At 36.7% G+C, this 13,089-nt stretch overlaps 1 protein-coding gene across 1 annotated transcript; it reads left to right on the top strand.

The window, feature by feature from the left end:
* The first annotated feature begins 8,127 nt into the window (after nucleotides 1-8,127).
* LOC131431271 (dentin sialophosphoprotein) lies at nucleotides 8,128-11,955 on the top strand. The gene is made up of 4 exons (XM_058596882.1): nucleotides 8,128-8,738; nucleotides 8,799-8,906; nucleotides 10,407-10,454; nucleotides 10,527-11,955. The coding sequence occupies exons 1-4, from the start codon at nucleotides 8,399-8,401 to the stop codon at nucleotides 11,912-11,914; spliced, it is 1,884 nt and encodes a 627-aa protein (XP_058452865.1). The 5' UTR covers nucleotides 8,128-8,398; the 3' UTR covers nucleotides 11,915-11,955.
* Nucleotides 11,956-13,089: the final 1,134 nt, after the last annotated feature.

The following is a 13,089-nucleotide window of genomic DNA, read 5'->3' as shown; positions in this document are numbered from 1 at the left end:
CGAGATATTGATCATGTCGTTTGGACATGCGTGGAGTATCGTGATGTCAGATCTCAACTAATAAATTCTTTGCGTACCCAAGGTAGACTATCCAATATCCCAGTTCGAGACATTCTTGCTTGTCGTGACCTTCCATACATGAAACTTATTTATCATTTCATAAAGAAAATTGGGGTTTCAATTTAATAAAGGCCCCTTTCAAGACTTAGTTCTGATCCCAGCTGCGTCCATGAGTTCAACCAATAGCTAAATTAGAATAAAAATAATGTAATGATACAAACAAACTCGAAACAGTTTATGAAATTATTAACAAAATGTCTGAAAATAACAGCTTATTTTATAATTTATAGAAGTTAATCGTTTGGTTCAAATAATATTTCCGAGTAGATTTCATAATTAATGACGAGTTACCTAAGATGATATTTAAGTAATAAGAGAATATGTTTTAATAAATGCAAAACGTTGTGACTATGTTAGAATTAAATTAGGATAAGAATATTATGTAAAAGTGATGCTACGGCGAAGAAAAACTTATGTAAACTGCCTTAAGAAATAAACGTATTTATGAAAAAAAAACTAACATTCAAGATTCACATCAGTTATATTGTAGCTAAAGCCTTGCGCGTTCAGTTGTCGAGTATTGTTTTGAGGTCTGAAATCTTCACCTTCTCATGAAATTGAGTCGAAACAACAAATGTTTTTTTTGCTTTGTTCTTCACCTTCTCAACAGCTGAACGCTCGGTAATCAGTTCAGTAATTGAATTGATTACCGATCGTTCGGTAATTGCTGAACTGTCAAACAATTACCGTAAACTGTAAACCAAATGGATCTTACTGATTGTTCTGTAATTTTTTGTTTGTATGTTTTCCTTTGGTTCAAATTCAAAATGGTTTTATTTTCGGATTTCAAATGGTTTTATTTTCGGATTTTAAAAAACTACACACAATCACCAAAACGAATGAAGAAAATTCCAACATGTTGTGGCTATGGTTTTATTCCACGAAAAAAGGGTCAAATGTTCCGGCTGACCGCAATTATGCGCACCTTCCAAAACACTGCACAATCCGTCGAGTCCATCTGAAATTACCCTCGAACGATTTGTGTAGGCAGCCAAGTGCAGGACAAGTGATAAAAAATTATTTTCTGCCTATAAGTAAACAAAAAGCTTTTAGTGGTTCTAATGTTTTAAAAACTTTAGCATCCCATTCAATTCGATGAACTCTACAAGATTTTTTTCGTTTGGTTAATAAAAAGACACTTACTGAAAATTTTATCAACTGTTTGACAGTTAGTTTTCACGACAATCAGTATTTACAGAAATTCGGTTATTGGAAGATTATTTTACCATACGGACGGTATGGGTTTTACCGTACTCGGCGACTATTCAGATTTACCGTATGAATTGTATATCTATTTACAGAATTCTGTAATGAAAACTGATCGTCCGGTAAAAATTTGCATAATTTTTGTAAAATGACGTTCATGTACCGAAATATCGGTAATTTCTATTGATTACCGAAAGTTTTCGTCAAAAAAATTACCGAACAACGGAATTGAATCTTAGTGCACGATAGGATTGATTGTCTAGCTTCGCGTAGTGTTTATTTATTGTGTTAAAAATTTCAAATTGTTCTTCAAAGTGGCGGTTCAACAACAAAAAAATTTAACCACCTAGTGGTGTAATGTTACCTTTCTCATATCAATCGTACTATCATATATAATACAGTGATATTCTTCAAAATACTTCTTTTCGATTCTTGAAAGAATAACCGAAATCGATTTGTTTAGCCATCTACTGATTGGAGTAGTTATGAGGCCGATTCCGGAACCGGAGATCGAATCCGGATGAAAGTCAGGAATTGAGCAATTTGACGTCTCTGTTACTCACACCGATGCAGAGTGCGCAGATCTATTCATATACGAAATTAGAATGTGTGCGAGCCGAATTCAAAGTTTGTTGTGGGTTCAATTTTACACTGAGGTAAAACATTTTTGACTCATAATCATACACTGCGAAAAATGCATATAGAATTTCGTAAGCTATGAACTAATGAACCAAGTAGAAGACAGTTCCATTACGTGATATAGAGTTTCATGAATGATTTTATGTCTTTCTCATCTGTTCTCTTGGCATTGCAGTGTTTTTTATTGCATATATGTCTTCAATAATTGACACGATGCGGCTCGACAAACTGGGTTATTGCGACATACTCACACTAGCATTAACCTTTCAACTGCTGAGAATAGCCACACCAACACATTCGCACGTGGATTGGTCTATTCCGTATGGGACTACCTTTCATTTGAATCTGAGTTTGTGGAAATCGGTCCACCATCACTGAGAAAAGTTAGTGAGATTCATTTGGGCAAAATATGACCACTATTTCCGGTGCCCAGTGGCGTATCTCAGAGGGGGCGAAGATGGCATTCGCCAAAGGTGCAACGTTTTCTGAAGGGGGGGGGGGGGGGGGGTTACGTTTTTCGTTTCGCCCGTTTAGGTGATGGTATACAATTTTCAACACATTTTATCCTATAACTCCGGAACCGGAAGTCGGATCCAGGTGAAATTCTGAAGTTTTGTATAGAATCATAAGACCATTGATTTTAATCTAAGCTTGTAAAAATCGGTCACGCCATCTCTGAGAAAAGCTAGTAAATAATTTGAAATTGGAAATTTTACACCTGTAATTCCGGAGCTGGAAGTCGGTAATAGTGACAAAATGTGCAATTTTTCTGATAACGATCAATAAGCCAAACCTTTTTTTTCGGAAAAAAATCACCTTGAAAAAGTATTCCGGATGACTTTGCATTCCCTGAGAGTCAATCATAAAAGCAATCGAAAAAAAAATGATTTCTCGTTCCTCTCGTTTTAATTAAACCCAATACTCTAACCACAGACTAACAGACATGACAGTATAAGTAAATTCTTATAAAAATAATTTTTCGTGATGCACTAGTTCCACCTATATTGTATTGCGCGAACTATTTACTATCTGTACACCCCTTGTGTTATGTAAAAGTTTTTTTTTACTAGTTGGTTTCCCCTCGTTTGTCAACACCGATCAGCTGCTTGCAGGGATGCCTGATTTCATCAAAATATTTGAAAATGAATCGTCTCAATAAATTATTGGATTACGTTGATAAAATATTTAACTTTTTCGCGATGTTGGAAGGTAACCATTTATTTGACTAAACGTTGTTCATCTAGACTATTTTTTATTGTGTTGGTAGTTTTCACCCGAAATTAAGTGGCGGCAGACCAGAAGCAAGTAAATATTGTAACAAAACGGGTTCGATTTTGTATTGCGTTGGTGGATGATAAGTAGGTACAATTATGTATATAGTTTTGGTAATATGTATTAAATCTGTATCCTGCATGAAATTCGCATGGACGTATACAAATTAATACATTACAGGTAATTCTGTATGAATGGCAACTCTGTTGGTAAATGAAAAATAAAAACACAGTCTAGATGACAGGCAGGATGTTTTTGCTAGGGTAACGTGGCGTCATCATGACACATGTGAGTACTGTCCCAAATAAAGGAATATTCGAAATGACCGTTATTGAAGAATCTAATTTGAGTGTCCTGTCTGTTAGTCTGTGCTCTAACGGCCATTGTTCCCCAGAAATTTATCTCCAAGGCGTTTTTTGACAGATGGGTTATTGATCATAATCAGACAAACGTATGCGTATATCTAAATTCCTGCCATATCATGAGAGTCACAATGTTTCAGTGACATTTATGAGCATTCTTTAAATGAGAAAAGAATCGATAGTGAAACCGACGACACGACCTGCCACTCGTCTATCTAAACTGTATCGAAAATTTAACTACCCCTCAGTAACTGGTAATGTCAAAACGAAGTTGCTTGAAAATCTATTGAAACTGGCAACAAAAGTAGAAAACTGTTGATTTTAGATAACAGTTACCATAACCATGGCTACGTATGTTTTTTAATGGAACGGACTATATAAATAATCTCAAAACAAAAACAAATTGTTTCTGTGAACCAGAAGAAATGCGGATTTCTGATTCTTTCGGACCTCCTATGTACGATGATACGGAACGTGATTTCCTACCGGTCATAGTGGCCGTATTGTGGAGGATAGTGATTGTACACGTTCTACCTTTAATAACCGTCGTGCCGGGACCTTCCCGAAATTGGAGCGCCATTCTACCGAACGAGAATGGGGGAACCTATGTTTGAATCAGGGCGCGGGTTGGCCTAGATACATTCTAGAATTCAATCCAGACCGTCGGGAACAAATTTATTTTTTATTTTTGTATCCATATTCTACATCATTACCGTTAGAACATTAAAAAATGCTCGATCGATAAATTGTTTATATTTCTCGATCATGAATTTGTTTTTTTACGAAACCATTGCAGCTAGAACATGTTGACCGGTTAGCATTTCCATTGCGTACAATGGAAAGATGACCTTCTTTGGATTTCACAGTAGAAGCACAGACTAACAGACATGACAGTATGAGTAAATTCTAATAAAAATTATTTTTCGTGATGCACTAGTTCCACCTATATTGTACTGCGCGAACTATTTACTATCTGTACACCCCTTGTGTTATGTAAAAGTTTTTTTACTAGTTGGTTTCCCCTCGTTTGTCAACACCGATCAGCTGCTTGCAGGGATGCCTGGTTTCATCAAAATATTTGAAAATGAATCGTCACAATGATTTATTGGATTACGTTGATAATATATTTAACTTTTTCTTGATGTTGGAGGGTAACCATTTATTCGACTCAAATTTGTTCATCTAGACTATTTTTTATTGTGTTGGTAGTTTTCACCCGAAATTAAGTGGCGGCAGACCAGAAGCAAGTAAATATTGTAACAAAACGGGTTCGATTTTTTATTGAGTTGGAGGATGAGAAGTAGGCGCAATTATGTATATAGTTTAGGCAATATCAAAGATAAACTCAAGATAGAGTAGTCTGCGATTTCTTAGGTATCATTTGAATAGGACCCCTCGATGAGCTCGGTTCACTGTCAATTTGAGTATTTTGAAGCAAAACAACAAGTGTCTGATCACTAGATGCGTCGTAACTATGACAATGATTGTTTATGTTTGAAAAAATATCAAGTTACAGTATGAACGATATTGAGAAATTTCGCTTTATATCAGTGATTCTTAGAATAAGAAAGTGAAAACTACTTAGAACCATTGTCTAGAATTTATTTAGTTTGTTATAGCCTCATCCCATGAAGCATCAGTTGTGGCAAGAAATCATTATATGCTGAATGTAAACATATGTGTGCTTCCTTTCTAACTTGTATTGTTTCCATGGCATTTTGTCGGAACTAGTCGACGCTTGTTAACGGAGGGTCAATAAAATTACATTATTACTGAACCAACTGGTTCACGATTACTGACCCAACATTTTTCAATGAAACGTATGGAACATTGTAATCTTCAGTTTATCTTTGGCAATATGTATTAAATCTGTATCCTGCATGAAATTCGCATGGACGTATACAAATCAATACATTACAGGTAATTCTGTATGAATGGCAACTCTGTTGGTAAATGAAAAAAATAAAGACAGTCTAGATGACAGACATGATGTTTTTGATAGGGTAACGTGGCGCCATCATGACACATGTGAGTACTGTCCCAAATAATGGAATATTCGAAATGACCGTTAAAATGATTGAAGAATCAAATTTGAGTGTCCTGTCTGTTAGTCTGTGGTAGAAGTTACTGAGATATTGAACAAAATCTGTAAAATAGTGTACCATTCGCGTATCTTTTGCGTTTTTTAAATTGTTTGTTTATTTACTTTAGAGCTCCTTGGTAACTAGTTCGTAGCAACCTAAACAGTGTTGCTCAAGAAGATTATTTTCATCATTATCAAGGGGTCGCTATATTTGCGGTAACTGGCGGTGAATCGTTAACAGACAATTTCATTGCCAATTTTTCTTCGGAGTGTCTGGTCGTGTCGTCGGTGAAACACTGAAACCGACGACACGACCAGGCACTTCGAAGAAAAAGCGGCCTGAAAAGTGTTTGTTGATCATTTACCATCAGTTACCACAAATCAAGTGACCCCTTGCTAATAATAAAAATCAAATTCTCGAGCAACACTGTTTTAGTTGCTACGAACAGTTACTAGGAAATCCAGTATAAATAAACAAATAGTTTGAAAAAAGTAGTGAAATCGTCCGTGTTAATTCCGCAACAACACGCACCGTTTTGAAAGAAAACGGAGAGAAACGAATTGCTTATTGCGGTTTCCTAGTCTTACCATCATCAAAACAAAAAATAATTTTCAAGTACCTCGTGAAACTACAGTCAATAACATCAAATATGCGTATGCTGTAACATGGAGATGAAATGAAGCTCAGTAAATCCTAACCATCCAGATCGATCTGGCATAATAGGTTGGAGATTTAAAACAACAGGGAAACAAAGATGTTAGACTAACTTTACTATGTCGAACTTTTATGTAATTTTTACTATTTGTAGGTGTCCAAATGAGGGATATTTTCAATATTCTACACAATGCGACTCGAAATATATGCTTAAATTAAATTTACAATAGCATGTTCAAATACACTTGTACGAAGAGTGTTGTGCAGTTCAAGACGATATAATCAAACTTAGCACATGCGATTCGGTTTTCTACACAAACAAATCACAATCACTAACTGGAAGATCTCTAGACTGAAAGTAAATCAACTGCTTTAGTCTTAGTCTATACTCAACGAATACCACTGGCAAAGAGAAAGTTACTTGTTTAGAACCATTAAACAACTTGTCGATTGATCTGGTCTATTTAAAAAAAATTTGAATTCAAAATCATCATAATTTAAGATTGTAGTCATCAAGTTTTACAACAATCGGAATGTCATGCTTTTATTAGAAAATGTGCAAACGCTGTGAAACAAGTGAAATTTTCAATGACGTCGTTTTGACGTCAAACGATCGTTTTGAAAGATACACTGTCGAATCAATGCGAAATCATAATTTCTTTGCCACGAACCAAGCTGAATACCAAAATTCGCTTGTTTATCTGATTTTTCAGAGTGCATACAAATTCAGTCACAGAATTTTTATATGATTTTGGAAATAAACATACTTTCACACAAAATTTATGAATGTGTAGGGTTTTGGTAATTTAGCTTTAACGGAATCACTAATACCACAGATAACAGATATACAGGCTCGAATAAAATTTTTCAAAATCCTGTGTAAATTTCAAATTTGCTGTACGTTGGAAACACTACTGCCACCTACTCCACTGTTCGCCGCGATCTTTCAAAACGTTCCACTGCGTTCCGGAACGATAACAAAATCCTGCATGCTGTAGAAAATTCCAACTATAACAATTTTAACACTTATCACACGATTTTCCTAAGTGTTGAAGACAATTTTATTTCCATGTCGCATAAATCACCCGAGAATTCGATCGGAATAAAACAAAAATAAACTTGTCATTTTAACCAACAGCAAAACAAAAATCTAGCGTGAAGTGAATGTTACACTCCAAATTGTGGCTCATGTGAAAGCGGCACCCAAATAGTGGTGGCACCTCGTGTCGATCGTGGTGACATCTGCAAGTGTTCGCCACGCTGATTGAGCAAATTTTACACACAGTTCATATGTGAGCCTGTATATCTGTTATCTGTGCTAATACTCGTTACCGACGTAACAAACGAAATTTTTCGCCAGAGAATTTCTCTTCTAAATTCTGGATTGCTGGCTTTCATTTCTTAGAATATTTGACCTTCTGGGAAGCAGCAAAAAGGGATCGTCTCAAACATTTTATTATTTACAATCTAATTAAAGCTTCGAGTTAGAAGTAACCAAGGTTACGGTAACTGTTATTCGAAAAACAAGTTTTCGGTCTGGGTTGCCAATTTAAAACATTTTTCAAATGATTTCATTTTGACATTACCAGTTACGGAGGGGTAGTTAAATTTACGATACAGTTTTTATGGACGAGTGGCAGGTCGTGTCGTCGCTGAAACTGAAATGGAACACATTTTAATTTTCATATTACTTTACCCATTATTGGGTAGATAAAGAGTACAAAAATGGAGTTTTCCGAAGCTCACTAATTTATTTTAATCGTGTATATCAAAAATATTCATAAGGGATATAAACACATTACGCTCCGAAGATTTTTTATCAATTTGGTACACGTTACCCTCAAATAAGTATTTAATATAAACTCTTCCATGACCTAAAATGAAGCAAAATTTCATGCAGTCTGGTGCATAGTAAAGCCTAGTAAAGCAGTTGATTTTATAAGTCGCGCTTCATTGAAACGTCATGTTTATACGTTCCCTTTCTAATAATATTTATTTTTTGCAGCTTTGTGACTTGAAAAGTAGAAATTAGTATTTAAAAGTATTGTGTTTGTAATCAATATGCCCAGCCAAAAAAAGAAAGCTAAGAAAAATAAACCGGAGGTCCAGCCTCTCGTTGTACCCGTTCCAATCAAAGCGGAACCTTTAGATATCAAACCGCTGAGTGCTTACATTGACGAGCGAGTCGAGCTCATTCGCCAAGCATTCTCGTGTCTGAAACCGAAGGAAGTTAAAGCACTAGCCCCAGATTTTATGCAAGGCAAATCAATTGAATTCATTCAAGAACATTGTCTGGATGAGGTACTTGGTATATCCACGAAGCGGTTGCTATCGATAATCGACAGCACCAAATGTCCAACAGATACGGAATCGTCAGATGAGGATGTTGAACAATCCGCCGGTAAAAACAATATAAATCTTTTATAAGGCATTATAATCTGGCATTCTGTTTGAATTACAGAGCACATATCACTTGATGAGATTTCATCCGATTCGGAAGTGGAAGTTAAGCCACCCGTAAAAACGGTGAAACTAAAAGACAAAAAGTCTAAGAAAACGCAAGAAAAGGGTAAGTTTTATTAAAACGGTATGTCTAAATCATTTGAAACATAGCGCAACTCCACGCCTTGAACAATATGCTCGCCGCATCCAGTTATCATGAGGTCTCCTGGTTTTAAATATCCATTTTGTCTTCCATAAATGCTTATATATTTTATGAGTAGCCGTTTTTTAGATGCTATATCTCGAGGAATCATGACCGGAAAACAGTATTTCCTAAGCAATAAATGCTGCGCGATTTTAGCATTGTGTGTTGCCACAAGCACAGGGCAGGGTAGAGTTTTTCTCGATAATCGTTCCCCTTCGCAAACTGTTTCTGATATGCAAAGAATAATAGCGTTTGCTTTGCAATGATTACTTGCATACTCTATACATTGACTAGGAATACTCTTTGGTTTGCCGAAGACAGAAGCCGTAGCATTCCTTGTGGTCAGCGTTTTATGATTCATTTCTCTCAACTGGTCTTTTAAGGTGTCCATGTTAGGAAAACTATTTATAAAAACATCCACAAATTGAAAAATTTCATTTTCCAACAACAGTTGCTGTTCTGAAGTTGCATCAAATAAAATAGCTTTTCCGTAGCTTATGGCCATACGAATAAGTTTGCTATCATTTGTAACCACGCCAGAAATACGCGGCATGGCTTTCTCCAATGTTGCCGTCATTGTATGCGAATCTAATTTAACTAAGATTTGTACAGAATCCGTTTCTATATCGCACATTCCTAGTATATCATCAATGGCGTGTATTTGCCGGTGGTTGTATATATCCGGTAATACTAGAATTCGACAATTGTTCATTATGGCCAATTGACATTCACCAATGTGCTTTTCGTTTGTGTAAACTTCTTTAGTTTGCATATCCATATTCAGCTGAACCGATTCATGAGCATGTAGCAGCATTGGCTGTTTACTAAAAACATAAGTTAAATATAACTGGTTATTTTACTGTAACGGTAAAAAATTTGAAAAATCGTACCTCTCACTATTTGCACTGTCTTTCACGCAGCATTCCACAAATTTTCCTTTCACTTTGCAGACTTTTAATTCTACTTGCCCGATTCTGAGCATGTGACCCGTTCGAAGTTCATCGACAAATTCGTTAAAATTGGAAACGTAAATCACTTTTTCAACTCTTCGATCTTCATAAAGGGAGCTAGAAGTCAGAAATATTTTTTGTCCTGGCATGACCTCAACGGGACTATAAGTACGGTCAAATTTCAGCCTCGGTTCTTTCTCACTCAATTCACACATAATACCAATTGTGGTTTTGCACGGAGTTGTCATATTGGAAGAAAACAATTCAATGGCTTCATTAGCGACATTTAACATCTTTTGATTCTCCTTGTGCGAGTGTAGTCCAAATTTTATCAGAATAATAGTGACACCTTTACGCAGTTGTTCCAATGTGGTTTCTATTGACTGCGAATAGCACATTTCAATTGCCATTTTTTGCCACAAAAAAGAATTTTCAACTACAACACTCATTGCAACGTACAATTTATTTTCAGCTGTTTCTAAATCCACTGAAAACTCGGACAAAAATGGTAATAAGAAAAGTAAGTCAAATTCGTTACGGATGAAAATATGGCATACTACGAGCCTTGATGCATTTTCGATTTTTCTTTCAGACGAAAAAGAAATGACCGTTTTGGAGATCCTCGAACTACAAGCTCGTGCCAGGGCGATTCGTTCACAACTGGCTCTAGAACCGGTAACCAAGATAGAACTTGATTCCGATCAGGAGAACGGCTCAGAAGCAGAACCTGTTCCGGTGAAAGCGCTAAAATTGAACAAAGAAAAACCCAATGACAATGAAGAAGCTAGTAGCTCCAAATCGAATCGTTCTTCTCCACCAAAAGCTCAGTCCAAACGCGTGCGTTTGAAACGAAATTTCCGCATTCGTCAAGTAGGTGACGAAGAATCAAACGAAGAAACAGTGCAGGCAACCACTCAAACAGAGTTAGAAAATAGAGAGACAAGAAACGTGTCACATGAGAAGCAAGTCGATCATAAGGAAGCCAAATCGTCGGAAAGTCCAGTCAAACAGAGTATTGAAGCATTGAACTGTAAAAGTAGGGATAGTTCGCCTGAGGTCATCCCAGTTATTGCTAGTCCGGAAACACTTTGTATTTCATCAGATTCAGAAGAAGAAAAGGAAAAACGGAAAAGGTCTTCCATCTTTGTTGATAACATTGAAGAACTCGTCAAGAAGAGCGAACTCGACCTTCAAACACAGACTGAAACCAATAAAACCGGACAATCAGTGAGTGAAGAACCAGAGGAGGGGGAAATTTCAGATGAACAAATATCACATGATACAATAATGGCAATTAGCCCTTTGAAAAACAACCAGTCCGAACTTTCAAATGAAGTCGATAAAAGTAAAGAGATTGTTCAACCAGAGCAAGAAGAAGAGTTAGACTATGAAATTAAAGAGGTGTCCGACTCGGAGACAGAATCTAGCACCCATTGTAACACTTCAACGAAAACAGACACAGGAAATCATAGTAAGACCAATGATGTTGTTGAACTGTTAGCTTCGGCGAATGAATCAAGCGATAGTAGTGAAAGTGCTAGTAGCGAAAGCGATGAGAATAACAAAAATGCTACATCTGACGAAGACGACAATGATCCAGATGTTGTTGAAATACATGACTCCAGCGATGAAACGTTGTTGGAACAAAAACTTGCTGAAGACGAACCGGAGAAGTCGTGGAATTCTCGATGGCTAGAAAGTAACCGAGTAGCAAAGGTGATGGCTGCATCGCGCTTGGGTAACAAAGTGCGAGATAAATTAAAGAGGAATAAGAAAAAGCGACAAGAGGAACAGAAGGAAACAGCTAAACCACCCTCACCCATCCCGACAGTGGAACCGGCTTCTGTGTCGACAGCAGTAGTTGGGTCGGTCGAACATTATAATGAACTTGTTAGCATTAAATCTACCGAGCACGTTTCACTTAGTGATAAGGCAACGGATGAGGGCAAAATTAACAGCGAAAAAAGTACGACACAGTAAGTACGTACAATCTATTGCATCATTAAAATCAAATCGATAAATCATAGTTCATGTAAACTTGAAAGAAATTCCAGAACACCGCGGGTCAGCAAAGAAGACTCCTTTCATAAATGAACTTTTTTTTGTGGTCGAAAAGAAATTTAGGGGTGTACGTTATTTGGCCGAATTTTGTTTGGCATAAATCTGTTTGGCATAATGTCGTTTGGCATAAAATAAGAATGCTATATTGTTTCATTTGGCATAATTGTTGTTTGGGTTAATTTTCTTTTGGCATAATTTCAATTGTGCATATTTTCTTCTGATTCGTTTTATTCTGGGAGTGTGCTGCAGTATGTGAAACAGTATGTCTTTATTTTATGCCAAAAGACATCAGTGTTGCTAATAGAGCGAGAGCCCAGTGCACGCAGCACATTTTCGAGCGATGGCGAGACGTATTCTATCTTACTCGCACTCCTTCGCGTACGCTTATGAGTGACACAACAAGGTACATTTTGAACACGAGTGGTGTTTTCTTTTGGGTGCAATGAGTAAGAGTCAGCAGGAGTAAACACTTACTGCGAGTGGGTTACTGCTGCGAGTCAGCTCACAATCTTTCACATTATGTTAGGAATCACTCCAAGAACGAGTCCACATCTACACACATGGAGTGTGAGCACTCTTTCAGTGTACTGGCAGTGTGCTGCGCACGGCAGTTTTATTTTGGCCAATCGAAGCTTTGCGTGCACCATGATAGTCGCTGGAGTGTGCTGCTGCTGGTGTATTTCACAGCTTCTCGAAGAAATAAAAAGAACTGATACGATTTTCACTAGCAGATGATAATATTCACATGTCGAAAGTCCAATACCCAATATTGATTACCGAGAAACACTTCGTTCTAATTCCAGGATTGTTTTACTCTCATGGTCTAATTGGATTAAACCCAATTAAATATTTAGTATGAATTTGACTTATAGAAGTAACAGGAGTTCAGGATTTTGCGCAGTGTTTGAAACAGCCCTCCGGTGAGGGGCTGGTTTGAACGATTGTTTGTGTTCGCTCTAGTCATGTACTCCTGTTAATTCTCTGTACGAAATTCAAGTAAATAGCGGTAATAAGGTTGAAAAACTGCTGCATGAAACATGCTTTGTGATTAGATTTTTATTATTGTCGTTATAATGACGATAACGAATGGAACG

Source organism: Malaya genurostris, chromosome 2, assembly GCF_030247185.1.
Source record: "Malaya genurostris strain Urasoe2022 chromosome 2, Malgen_1.1, whole genome shotgun sequence".
Lineage (NCBI taxonomy): Eukaryota > Metazoa > Arthropoda > Insecta > Diptera > Culicidae > Malaya > Malaya genurostris.
This window is presented reverse-complemented; position numbering and strand designations above follow the sequence as displayed.

What these genes read in the sequence shown, in the direction of transcription:
- LOC131431271 (XM_058596882.1), top strand. Translation starts at nt 8,399, where the DNA reads ATGCCCAGCCAAAAAAAGAAAGCTAAGAAAAATAAACCGGAGGTCCAG. An exon ending in GGATGTTGAACAATCCGCCG is followed by an intron (nt 8,739 to 8,798) that starts GTAAAAACAATA and finishes TTTGAATTACAG; the next exon opens with AGCACATATCACTTGATGAG. An exon ending in CAAAAATGGTAATAAGAAAA is followed by an intron (nt 10,455 to 10,526) that starts GTAAGTCAAATT and finishes TTTTTCTTTCAG; the next exon opens with ACGAAAAAGAAATGACCGTT.